A 13,471-nucleotide genomic window follows, 5' to 3' on the forward strand; every position below is an offset into this window, starting at 1 on the left:
GCCAAGCATTTCGCCAGAGAGCCACCGTATGTCCTCTTGTACATGTCGCTATGGAGGAGATTGTATCTGGTTGCTTGCATTCGTAGTTTCTTGGCTTCCTTTTTGTCGTTTGGGAGTGCACCATCCTGCAAATAGGCGATAATACGATTGCTCCAATCCCAAGTTAAGCTTACAGATCTTACCTCGATTTGGTCTATCGATGAGTTGAGGAGGTGGACTACACTTTTATCCCCGGTCGTGATGCTTTTGGTAGCTGCGGCCAATTTGGCGAGGCCTGCGGCCAATTTGTAACTTTCTCCAATCATGTAATCAGAGCAACAACGTCAAAGTAACAAGAAACTTACGTTTATCAGAAACATCTATCGACTCTCGGCCGCGATTAACAAAAGGTTAAGTTCGACCCCGCTCGAACAACACCTATCGCCCCTCGGCCGCGATTAACAAAATGTTAAGTTCGACCCAGCTCAAACAACACCTATCGGCCCTCTGCCGCACCTAAACAAAGGCTAAGTTCGACCCAGCTCGAACAACACCTATCGGCCCTCTGCCGCACACTAATAAAAGGTTAAGTTCGAACGACACCTATCGGCCCTCGGCCACACCCAAACAAAGATTAAATTCGACCCAGCTCGAATGACATCTATCGGCCCTCAACCACACCTAAACAAAGATTAAGTTCGACCCAGTTCGAACAACACCTATCGGCCCTCGGCTACACATAAATAAAAGGTTAAGTTCGACCAAATTCGAATGACACCTACCCGCTCTCGGCCACACTTTAACAAAGGTTAAATTTCGAACCAGCTCGAACAACATCTATCGGCCCTCGGTCCATGATTTAAGGAAAGGTTAAGCTCGACCGCGCTCTTGTAACACCTACCGGCCCTCGGCCACAACTTGGCAAATGATCAAAATCAACCAAGTTCAAACAACACCAATAAACCAAATCTAAATAAAAAAGCACACCCGACCTATATAAACAAAGGGCAGACACGACCCATAAATATTCGCCAACAAGGCTACAACCAACTAGAAGACAACAGCCATAGAATGAGCAGAAATCATAACAAGCAAACAACAAAAGCAAAGTACACAAGTGCTGAAACAAGTAACAGGTATGGAAGAAAGCGTAGAAAATAACTTATACATTTATACACGAATAAAGAGTTCATTACAAGGGCTCTTAAAGACTCTGACAAAAATACACAAAAAGTCTAAGAGAAAGACTACTGGACCTCGCCGCCTCGGTCCCCGGCATCCTCTCCACCTTCGCCCTAAGGATAAACGGTATCATACCAAGCGTCCTCCTAAAGGAGGTCTACACCCTCTTCCCCATCCTCCTCGTTAGGTCGAGGCATAGAGGGATCATATCCATAAGTGACTCGAGCTTCACAAGCCTTAACCCGGGCAGCCTCAGGATCAGGGCCCACTGCGTGCAAGTCCCGAAACACATCTAACTGGGCCTCGGCATGGATCCACTATTCATATAACTCCAGATGTATATTGGGAAAATCAGAAGCATTTGAAGAGGACGGATGTGCAAGAAATTGAGCTGTCTCGGCCTCTAGAGCGGTTGCTCGATCATGAAGGACAGAGTTGTCTTTCTCTATCTCCTCGATCCTCTCCTCGAGTCGTTCCTCCTTAGCTCTCGCTGTTGATTGATCATTTTCTTGCTCGGCTTGAAGGGTCATATTCGTCAACTCGAACATCTCCGCCTTCCTCCGATCATCCAAACGAGAGGACTCCGCCTTCTCAAGTTCCTCCTTCTTCTCGGCAACCTCGCCGTTGAGGGCTTCCAACTGAAACCGGCACTCTTCAAGCTGCCCTCGCAATTCAACCACTTAAGTTTGAATATCACTGCATTAGGCCTCTACGCCCCTACTAACCTCAAGCTCCTATTCCCTACTTCTCAACGTCCCCTCGAGGATATTGCACTTCTCTATGGCCTGCACTAGCTCCTCATCCCTCTTCTTCAGATCTTCCCTCAGGGCCCGCATATCGCCACCCTAGCGAAACCGACTACGGAGATCCCCATACATGCCATGGTACTCAAGATACTTATTTTTCAGTTACACAAAGATCTCTTTGCGCCTTTTTCTCCCTCCGGGCGCTCTCAATTTCTAAAATCACCAACTGCAAACCAAAAAAGAAGAGAAAAAGGTTAGAACTTAGAATGTTCTAAAAATTTAGGAAAAAATTCGTATAACAGATACTCACCCTAAGAGCGAGGCCAGCAGTGCTCCTCGACAAGGCACCATCATTTATCTCCTTAAGGGTCTTACCCTCAACATCGGAACTGAGAGGACCGAGGACCGAGACTACCTCCTCAGTGTTCACCAACAAGTAGCGAGGCCAGCAATGCTCCTCGACAAGGCACCATCATTTATATCCTTAAGGGTCTTACCCTCAACATTGGAACTGAGAGGACCGAGGACCGAGACTACCTCCTCAGTGTTCACCAACAAGTCACGATCCAAAGGGATCATGATAGTCCTCGAGCCCCTTCTAACCTCACCTCGAGCTGGGTAATCCCCTCTTCAATCATTCTCAGGTCGTCCACGTCCACATCGAAACTTGACTCGTCGCCCTCCTCGGCAATACTTTTACCCTTATCATCGGCAAGAAAAGAAGTATCCGCGACTGTCTGAGAGGTTGAAGCCTCCTCTCGCCGCGAAAGGTCAAGGTTACTAGCAACTGCCCCTTCGGTCTCCATCCTCTCAAAATGAAGAGACAAGCCTACATTGGCTTCCACCTGCCTCGGAGCCTTGAGACTCGGTTCAACGTCATCACTCACAAAAATCATCGTTATCTCACGCAACGATTCCGCCGAGTCAACGGCCAGAGTGACTCCATCACTCACATCCACAGACCTCTTTTTTCGAGGTTGAAGATCTCCATTTCTGGCCAAATGCTTATCATCCTCGTCAATGAGTGAATATAGAGGAGGGGTAGAAGTCTCAACGACCGGAGCAGAAACGGAGGTGGATGTAGCTACGAGTGGAATTTGAACCAAGGTAGGAGCGGTCATAGTCGAGGCAGGGGCAGAGACTGAAGGCGCAGCGGCTCTCCTCTTCCAAAACGAAGGTGTAGGATCCCTTGACCTCCTCGTAAACCCCCTGACCGAAGCTACAAAAAATGAGAAAGGAAGAAATCAGTAAAGGTTACAGACATAAGCGAAGAAACCACGGCGTCGACTGTTAGGAATAGGCTACCTGCCGAGGGAAGAGATGGCTTGAATATCTGAGAAAAACTTGACCAATCACGTATCCCCGATGTATGAGGAAGAATCTGTCTGAACCAATCGGCAATGTGGGTCACCATCTGGAAAGGTCGAGCAGTAGCTGCAAAAAGGGAAAAGCCAGTTAACCAACCCACAGTAAGGAAAACATTGGAAACAAAAGGATATTTAAACAGGTATGAGCACTTACGAGTAGGGTTCCAAGCCACAGGGAAGCCTGCGGCGGCGGACACTACAGCCTCCATCCTGACAAAGAAATAGTCGAGCCAAAAATGCCGACTAACCTTGTCATCCATCCTTACCACCAATCATTTCCCCCCCCACGGTGGCGAAGGTTCAGCAACGTCCCTCAGTAGAAATGAGGGATGAAGAGGTGAATCAGGTGGTGCACTGTTATGCCAACGTTGGCCAATTCAGTGAATTTCGTCAACATTAAAACCACCTTAAAAATATAAGGGGAGAGCTACGCCATGCACACGTTGTAGTAGCGGCATACTCTTCTATCAACGGTGCCAAAGGGAACGAATAGCTGATGATGAACGGATACGCGTAAAGGGCGCAGAAACCGGGATAATGGACCTGCACTTCATCTTCTCCTGCAGGGACCAACTCCATATGACTAGGTAGGCTGAGCCTAGTCTTGAATTTGGTTAATCGCTCAACCATCATCATTGATTTAAACTTCTCCGTCACCTCTTCGGGCACTTTGTGGAAATCGGGTTTAGCCTTAGGGTATCGAGGTACGATCTCCTCTATAGTAGGAAGGGTTTCCTCCTTTACGGCAGCTTTACCATCTCTTCCCTCGGTCCAGAAAAACAACGTCTAGAGGGAATAGAGTAATCTTCCATATGGATATCTGATGGTAGGTCCGACATTATTATGGAAAGGGATAGGGAATCAAAGAAAACAACAGTGAAATAAAAGGGTTTTCGAAGAAGAAGAAGAAGAAGAAGCTCTGCTTATGAAGTAGAAGGATTATGGAAAAGTTTCAAAATCCACAAGCCACCCCTATTTATAAGACTTGTGGGCACCATAATCGAAACGGCAAACCATGATTAGCATGAAAATCGAAACGGCAGAGCCAATCAAGGGTCACACGTGAATCAACACAACGAGTTGGAAAACAACGTCATCATGACGCATGACGTCATGACGTCACTCTTTCTCTTGGACCAGATGGTTCCAACAGACTTCCCGAAAAAATTTAAAGAATTCAAAATGTGCGGTCCTCATAAAGCCGCGTTGCCTAATCGTTACGACGACCACGACATGTATAGACAGCTCGATAATCTCGGGCACAAATGACTCTATCCACTAATCAATCTCGCCTACGAGGACGACCTCAATAAGCGGAAGGACTAACTGTATGGGCCAAAAAATATCTTTAATATAGGCAAGCCACATCAGCACCATTATAGCCTTTATCGTCTACCACGTGCTATCGGTAAAGTCCCCAAAAAGATCGGCCCCAGGGCGAAGTAGCCTCTAAGCGATGAAGCGTACGGTCGAAGAGTCAGCAAAGATCAAGGTCGTAAAGTCATTGTAGTTCAAGGTCGAGGTCGAGCATCTTAGACAGAGTTATAACGACTAGTTCTAAGATAAGACATAAAAGAGAATATTCTAGTGGATATTCTCTGCACACGTACTATTAGGATTTTTAGGAACATGTTCCCTATAAATAAAAAGAGACACAATGATAGGGAATGAGATTTTCATTTGTAAAAAACATATTGACTTTATAGAGAGAATCTGATCCTATTGCAAGCATACAAAAACAACCTTTTTATTAAGATTCTTATCTAGCATTTTCACTGGATCCAAGAACAACCTAAGTATTCAAAGGCTTATCAATCATTCATCATTGTCAGAAAGAATATCCACTTATTTTATCCCTTTTCGGGTGACTCACACGTTTTATTTACTTAAATATTATTTATTGTCATTTATTACTATTTAATGCCATATTTTATCTTTTTGGATCATTGAATACTATTATTATTGCTTATATTCGTTGCCATCCGGATAAATATACTAGTTATTTGTCACAACACCGATAGCTTTACCTTTAGGATATTATTTTTAACTAAGATTAACTCTTCTTTATTTAAATCTAATTGGTTGAACCAAGATCTATATTTTTGGTCAAACAGAGTTTGAGGGGAATTAGAAACTGAATTAATGGATCCCAATGTTAATTTATAGTAGAGGTGGCAAAACGATTAAAAGAAAACAGTTATCCACCCATATTATCCATTAAAAAATAGGTTGGATAATGAACTTTTTAAAAACGGGTCGAATATGGATACGAACCAGACTATCCACTTAGAAAATGGTTAACCAAATGGATAACCAATGGATAACTAATGTGTTTAACTTTTACATTTGTAAAGCCTCAAATTGGAGGTTCGTCAAGTTTGGGAGACTAGGAATTCTCCCATAAGTAATCATATTCAAGAAGCCATGGATAATATGGATATCCATATTATCCGTTGGATAATCCATTTTTTATCCGTCTCAAATACGGGTCGGATCAGATAATTTATCCATTTTTTGAATTACACATTTCTGACCCGCCCGTTTGCCACCCCTAATTTATAGCCCCTATATCCTGCGCAGCAAATGTTCACAAGCCTACCACAAAATGAAGCAATTTCCTTGATTTATCCTTATTCTTTCATTTTAATATAAACACAATCTTCAACTATCAAAAGTATATATTTAGCTAGCATTTGGACATAATTTGGTTGAAACTTTTAAAAAGAGTTTTTGAAGATGAGATGAACCATGGTTTTTGGAAGTTGAAATGGTATTTGGACATGCATTTTACTTTAAAAAAAAATTGAAGTTTTGTGAGTAGAAAAATTCAAAAACTTAAAAAATTAATCTAAACCATCTTTTTGAAACTTGAAATTGTTATTCCCGCCAATATTGCTGTATTTGTAAATAATAATTCTGCAAAATATAAGTTAACGTAATGAAACAATAATTAATTCGAGCCCACTGAATTCACAGTGTTTCCTTAAGAAATTTAATCCCCTCCTAGTACCCAAGGTAATGGATTATTTCCTCCCAGGATAGAACGAATCACACACTGGTATAACGGTACTTCAAACCCAAGTGTTTCAGCGAACACAAAGTTCGGTAGCAAATTACACTTACAGTTGCTTTGTTTGAAGTTAAAAACAATGCAGAACGAAGGAGTAGAAACTCAGAAAATCATATGGAAATGCTGAGAGGAAGGAGTGCAATGTATAGCCAAATCTGTTGAGCGATTTCAGCACATTCATGTTTGTGGAGCAAGCACATTCATGTTTGTGGAGCAAGCACATTCATGGTGGGAAGAGCATTAGGCGGCTGCCAAATAGTCAATATACGGATTGGAAAATATCCGTTACAAATGCGGATAATCTTACGTTAATATTTACTATTAACAAATAAATTTGGTCCAAAAAATTAATCAATCAATCGATCATTTGACCAAATCCGAATCCGAATCCGAATCCGAATCCGAATCCGAATCCGAAGCCGAAGCCGAAGCCGAAGCCGAAGCCAAAGCCGTAGCCGAAGCCGAAGCCGAGCGAGCGACGACGACGACGGCGCGAGGCTTGCTTTCTTCTTAACTCTTTAAGAGTTACAAGAAGAGCAATTATATATATACCCACCAAAAATCTCTTCCTCTTCCAATATGAGACAATGTCTCATTATCAAGAGGGGGAAACTTAAAATTTTACTCAAAAATTTTATTTTCCCTCCATTTCCCATTCACCCTCATTTTAAGACTATTTCATCTTAAAAAACAAAAAACCTCAACAGAAAATTCATCTCCAAAAACTGCCCAACAAATGATCACTGTTTATAACCAAACATTATTTCAAATGATCGATTGATTGATTAATTTTTTGGACCAAATTTATTTGTTAATAGTAAATATTAACGTAAGATTATCCGCATTTGTAACGGATATTTTCCAATCCGTGTATTGACCATTTGGCAGCCGCCTAATGCTTGTGCAGCAGATGTTGAAGAAAGATACTCAACACATACTCAGCATTTCCATACGATTTTCTGAGTATATACTCCTTCGTTCTGCATTGTTTTTTAACTTCAAACAAAGCAACTGTAAGTGTGATTTGCTACCGAACTTTGTGTTCGCTGAAACACTGGGGTTTAAAGTACCGCTACACCAGTGTGTTATTCGTTCTATCCTGGGAGGAAATAATCCATTACCTTGGGTACTAGGAGGGGATTAAATTCCTTAAGGAAACACTGTGAATTTAGTGGGCTCGAATTTATTATTGTTTCATAACGTTAACTTATATTTTACAGAATTATTATTTACAAATACAGCAATATTGACGGGAATAACATTGATATGGTCCTACACATATTTGATTTCATGAACTAATTTTAAGAGTTAAGTACGACGACTATAACCATCTTCTATACTCTGTTTAATTGTGCATATATATATTTTCTTTGTTAGAAATATACTATATATTTATCGCTTTGTTCAAAGTATCAAAGCCCTTCAAATTTGCATTATCTTAAATTGTCTAAACTAGGACAAAGATGGAACCAAGTAATAAAAAATCTAGTTACACCACAAAGCCCTAGCTTTTTAACTTTATGGCAATTATGATTAACCTACCTCTACATATTCTCCACCGACTCCATTTCTCATCTTATGAAAAGCCTAAGATGTGGGAATATATGTAATCATTCTTATATTTCGTTCCTTTCTTTTTCCCAATTCCCTTTGTCACACCAAGACTCTAAAATTTTACTATATGTGGGTACCTAACTAATAATTTGTCAAATGAAGGTGCTCATAACCAAAATAAGTCGTATTATTTAATAGTAGAAACTTTTGGTGAATAGAGAAAGAGATGGAGTCGAACTTACTATCGTGTTACATGAAAGAAAAATGGTACTTTTACCCTTCCTCTCTCGTTTGTTATTAGTTTCTTGTATCTTCTTTTGTGATTTTTATGCACCGCAAATTTTTACACCATTAAGTAAAACAATTGATAATTGATAAAAAATAATCATAATTTAGTAGCATAAAAATTATAGCAAAACTCTGTGATGTAAATATTTTTAATGTATACGTATAAAGTGCGACTCATAAATGGTGATAGAAGTGGAGGGAAATACCAAATTTATGGGACAGGTAGGTCCAAGTGGTGTTTGGTTGGTTCATTAACACAGCCCTTCATCCTGTTTTCCTCTGTATATAAAAGTCCCACATCCTCTTCATTCCAAACTCCATACATTGCAAATGGGAATACCAATTATCTTCCTTCTCCTTCTTGCTCTTTTAGCTCCTCTCTTCACGTTCTCAACGTCTGTGGCTGTTCCTGACCCTGAAGTTATAGTCCAACAAGTTAACGAGTATGACACTTACACCCTTTTCTCACATTTTTCTTATTATCACTATGAATCTATAGTTTCGACATTCAAAGTTTATGATAATTTGCTTATTTTTATGTTAACTGTTAACGCACCATAACCTTCATCTTGTTAAAGTAGGAAGTAAACAAATCAAGGTTTTTGCCTACTCACATTATGGAACTCTATGCCCATGCCCATAAGAATTTGTGGCACCACATTAATAGTAATAGAATGAGTTACTGTTTCTTGATCACTTATTCTGCCCCAAACATCTGAAATGGAACATTACTATCGAAATTGTATTTTTTTCTTGACCGACTATGCTTCTAGGCAGAGTTAAATTCTTCAACTAAGATTTCACCTTTTTAAATTTTTGCAGCAAAATTTTCAATGCATCAAGAAGGAACTTAGGCTATTTATCATGTGGAACAGGCAACCCCATTGATGATTGCTGGAGATGTGACCCCAATTGGGAAAAAAACAGGCAAAGATTAGCTGATTGTGCCATTGGATTTGGCAAACAAGCCATTGGTGGAAGAGATGGCAAAATTTACATAGTCACTGATACTAGTGATGACCCTGTAAATCCAAAGCCAGGAACTTTAAGATATGGTGCAATTCAAGATGAACCCCTTTGGATTATATTTGCAAGAGACATGGTTATTAAGCTAAAAGAAGAGTTAATTTTGAATTCATTCAAGACAATTGATGGTAGAGGTGCTAGTGTACACATTGCTGGTGGTCCATGTATTACTATACAATATGTTACAAATATTATTATACATGGATTAAATATTCATGATTGTAAACAAGGAGGAAATGCTTATGTTAGAGATTCACCAGAGCATTATGGTTGGAGGACATTATCAGATGGAGATGGAGTTTCTATATTTGGAGGAAGCCATGTTTGGGTTGATCATTGTTCTTTGTCAAATTGTAGAGATGGGTTGATTGATGCAATTCGTGGATCTACTGCCATTACTATTTCCAATAATTACATGACACATCATAATAAGGTAATCACTAGCGGACGTAGCAGTAGCTTTGACACACCACTTGGTGTCTTCCGTAGTTTTTTTTTTTTTTTTGGGGCTTGTTTTCTGTTACTACTTGTTAGTCTTGTTTCGGTTATCTGAATGCATTACTTTTTGCTAGTTTTATATTTTGCTTTAGTTGCCAGATCGATTTGCTTGTTATTGCCCTTTCCCTCCTCCTTCCTGAGTCGAGGGTCCTCCGAAAATAGTCTCTCTGCCTTTTTAAAGGTAGTGGTAAGGTTTGCGTATACTCTACCCTCCTCAAACCCCACTTGTGGGACTACACTGAGTATGTTATTGTTATTGTAGTATCGGATGTAGCCTTTCTGTTCATTTTCAATTGGACTAGTAACTCCAGTAATATTTTGTACGTACTGACCTTAAATTTTGAATCCGCCTTAACAGGTAATGCTTTTGGGACATAGTGATTCATTCACTAGGGACAAGAACATGCAAGTTACCATTGCTTTTAACCATTTTGGAGAAGGGCTTGTACAAAGAATGCCAAGGTAAATAATAAAGAAATGTTGGATCTAATATTATCTGTTGTTTTTTTTAGTACATTTATTTGCGTAATGAGACAATATGTTTGTGAGAATTGCAGATGTAGACATGGATATTTCCATGTGGTGAACAATGACTACACCCATTGGGAGATGTATGCAGTTGGAGGAAGTGCTTCTCCAACTATCAACAGCCAAGGCAATAGATTTCTTGCTCCTAATGATATCTTCAACAAGGAGGTAAAAATACAATTAACACTTTTGAAGAAAAATAATTTTAAAAGGAAAGAGGGGACTTTTATTGTTTAAAGCTCACAAAGGTATTTAACCCCAAAAAAAAATTAGAAAAAAGACCAATTCCTTCTTAAAAACATTTAAAGAGTCAAATGTAAGAAAGATGACATTTTTTCTTACTTTTTCAAGATTGCAAATATTTTTATGTCAAAATGTAGACCAAGTAGGTGACTAAGAGCCCGTTTGGACATAAGAAATTTTTCACTATTTTTCAAAAACAAAAAAATTCACTTTTTTTCGAAATCAGCGTTTGGTCATAAAATTTCCAATTTTCACTTGAAGATGCATTTTGTAATTTTTCGAAAATTTGAAAAACTCCAAAAAGCTGTTTTTCAAAATTTTTACTCAGACCACTCACAAAACTTCAAAAACAACCTAAAATTACATTCATGTCCAAACACAACTCTAATTTTTAAAATACCATTTTCACTTGAAATTTTTTTTTTTTTTTTTTTTTGAAATTTTACAATTCTTATTTCCAAACGCCCACTAAATTTCGTGCATTTTGTCGCCTTTGTTACTGTAATACTTTTTCTTTTTTTTTCGCAAATGTCCTGAGTAGTCACTAGCTACCATAGTTCATGTGTAGCAGGGGCGGTAATTTGAGCTCAAACTCATTGATCGGCCTAACTCGTTCAAGGTTGGATCGGTCATTGACCCGTCGATTTATTGAACTCAGTTCGTCTTGATCCAACATATCTCAGTCCATATAAAGTTAGGCTGATTTTAGCCTAAATTGATCCATGAGTAACTTTGCTAAAATATCTTTAAAATATTTTTTTTTGGTTTGATATGTTATATATGACCATAACAAAAGAAAAATATCTTATTTGATAATTTAACAATTAATAAGAAAACAACACGTTAATTAAAGCTTTATAAGAGTTTGGGGGATTGGACTATGAATTTTAGCCCATCTTGATCCAGTATATCTCAGTCCAAGTAACTTTTGGACAGATCAATAAACCGCTCATTTATTGACTCAACCCATTTTAATTCGTACAAAATCAGTCTGATCCGCTCATTTGACACCTCTAATCTGTAGTAATTCCAATTTAGTAACATTTGAATAGATTTTTGCATGTTGAAAATAAAAATGTTTTGAAATGAAAACTTTGCTTAGCCTGCTTTTAGATGGTATCTATTGCACCAAACTTTGCCTAATTAAAGTTGAAATGGTCAAATGATAGAAAAGAGTTTCAAGGTTTTATGCACTAATGGTACAAATACTCACATAATCAGGTTATATGACATATAGGGTAATTATAAATAAACTTTTATGATAAATATTAACAATTACCTGATAAAAATAATAAATAATCACATAATAAACTGCATTGTACTTTTTCTGGTCCATTTTAAGTGATATTTTGACCTTTTTTAGTGTTCCGCAACATTTGATTTTTTCAAATATCTTTCCAAAGTTGCCTTTGGAGTAAAGAGTTCAGGAATAGTTCGTTATATTTTCAATGAGCAAATTAAGATTAATATGACTAATTTTATTGTTAATTAATGCTAAAAAATGAATTTCGTAAAAAGAGCCAAAAAAAATTAGTTAAATTGGAGGGGAATAAGGAACATTAATGTCAATGAGCTAGTACAAAAATAATGGTAGTATAGAAATAACAAAGTTTGATAAAGATGCAAAAAGTGGGTGAAATCAAAAGTATGGTTACTTTAACCAATTTGTGTTTAAATGTTGGGTAAACAGGTGACAAAACATGAGGATGCAGCAGAAAGTGAATGGAAGAATTGGAACTGGAGATCTGAAGGAGATTTAATGCTTAATGGAGCTTTTTTTACTAGGTCTGGTGCTGGAGCTTCTAAAAGTTATGCTAAAGCTTCAAGTTTAAGTGCAAGGCCATCTACTTTAGTTAGTTCTATTACTGTCAATGCTGGTGCACTTGGCTGCAAAAAGGGCAAAAGATGCTGATTTATTTATTTATGAATATCAAATACTATATGTTGTAATTCTCTTCTTGGGAAATTGTGAAATATATATTATAATCTCACTCAATTGCCACATAGTAAATGGGTGTGACAAAGTACAGGTTAATGAGTTGAGACTTGACCCCCATTGTAATGTTATGTGATAATCAAGGCTCCAAGTGTGAATACTATTACAACATTTTCAACTAGAATAATTATTTGTCCCCAGCACCTCCTTCCCTACCTACACATTTAACTGATAATTAATAATTGTTGTTTTTCTATCACTTATATGTCCTTCCATAAAGGTTACATTGATGATTTTGTCATTTGATATCCCTAACTTATTGACAGCAACTTTTATATATATACTCCCTTTTCACTTTTAATGTCCACTTTGGACTTTTCACGCCCCTTAATAAATGATAAATAAAATATAAATTTTATAATTTATCCATAATAATAATAATTTGGAAAAATGACGTTGTATAATAGCTGTAAAAATAATAGTCGAAAAAATATATAAAATTTGTATATATAAATTTTATACACTTTTTCGGCTACCAGATATAAATAGTTTTTAGCGCGAGCTAAAAGTGATAATACCCCAATGATTTGGGGAATAAGTGATTAATGATAAGGGTAAAATAAAAAATAAAAAAGATTATCTTTCTCTTGATTTAGTATAGTAGACAAGTAATTTTAGTATAAGGAACAATTAAAAGTGAAAGGTGAGAGTACATAGTATTCAAATGATAAAATGAAAACCTCAAGTTCCATATACTCCTTTCCTGACTTCAAATAACCACTTCTCCAAATAAACGTCTATTTAAGATCGGTTAATCCCGTTTTAGCCCAGAACTATTATAAGTTATAGTCATTTATTGAAGATGTCCCACTTGAGAGGTTTCCCTCACATGGGGTGGTAGATCAACATAAATGCAACCTCCTCAAGGAAGAGGACCATCATTTGGTAGACTGAAATTGCAGTCACCAAAAAAGAATGCAACTTTTGACAAAAGTTGCAATGGCTCCATCAATGCTCAGATCTTGTTCTCACGAAGAGCAATTGGTGCCCATAT

General features: G+C 37.9%; 1 protein-coding gene across 1 annotated transcript; it reads left to right on the top strand.

The window, feature by feature from the left end:
* Nucleotides 1–8,474: 8,474 nt before the first annotated feature.
* Nucleotides 8,475–12,598, top strand: LOC107763389 (putative pectate lyase 5). The gene is made up of 5 exons (XM_016581883.2): nucleotides 8,475–8,629; nucleotides 9,009–9,645; nucleotides 10,069–10,172; nucleotides 10,268–10,406; nucleotides 12,172–12,598. Exons 1-5 carry the CDS (start codon nucleotides 8,517–8,519, stop codon nucleotides 12,391–12,393), a joined length of 1,215 nt encoding a protein of 404 aa, XP_016437369.1. The 5' UTR covers nucleotides 8,475–8,516; the 3' UTR covers nucleotides 12,394–12,598.
* The last annotated feature ends 873 nt before the right edge of the window (nucleotides 12,599–13,471 follow it).

The sequence above is a fragment of the Nicotiana tabacum genome, chromosome 15, assembly GCF_000715075.1.
Source record: "Nicotiana tabacum cultivar K326 chromosome 15, ASM71507v2, whole genome shotgun sequence".
Classification (NCBI taxonomy): domain Eukaryota; kingdom Viridiplantae; phylum Streptophyta; class Magnoliopsida; order Solanales; family Solanaceae; genus Nicotiana; species Nicotiana tabacum.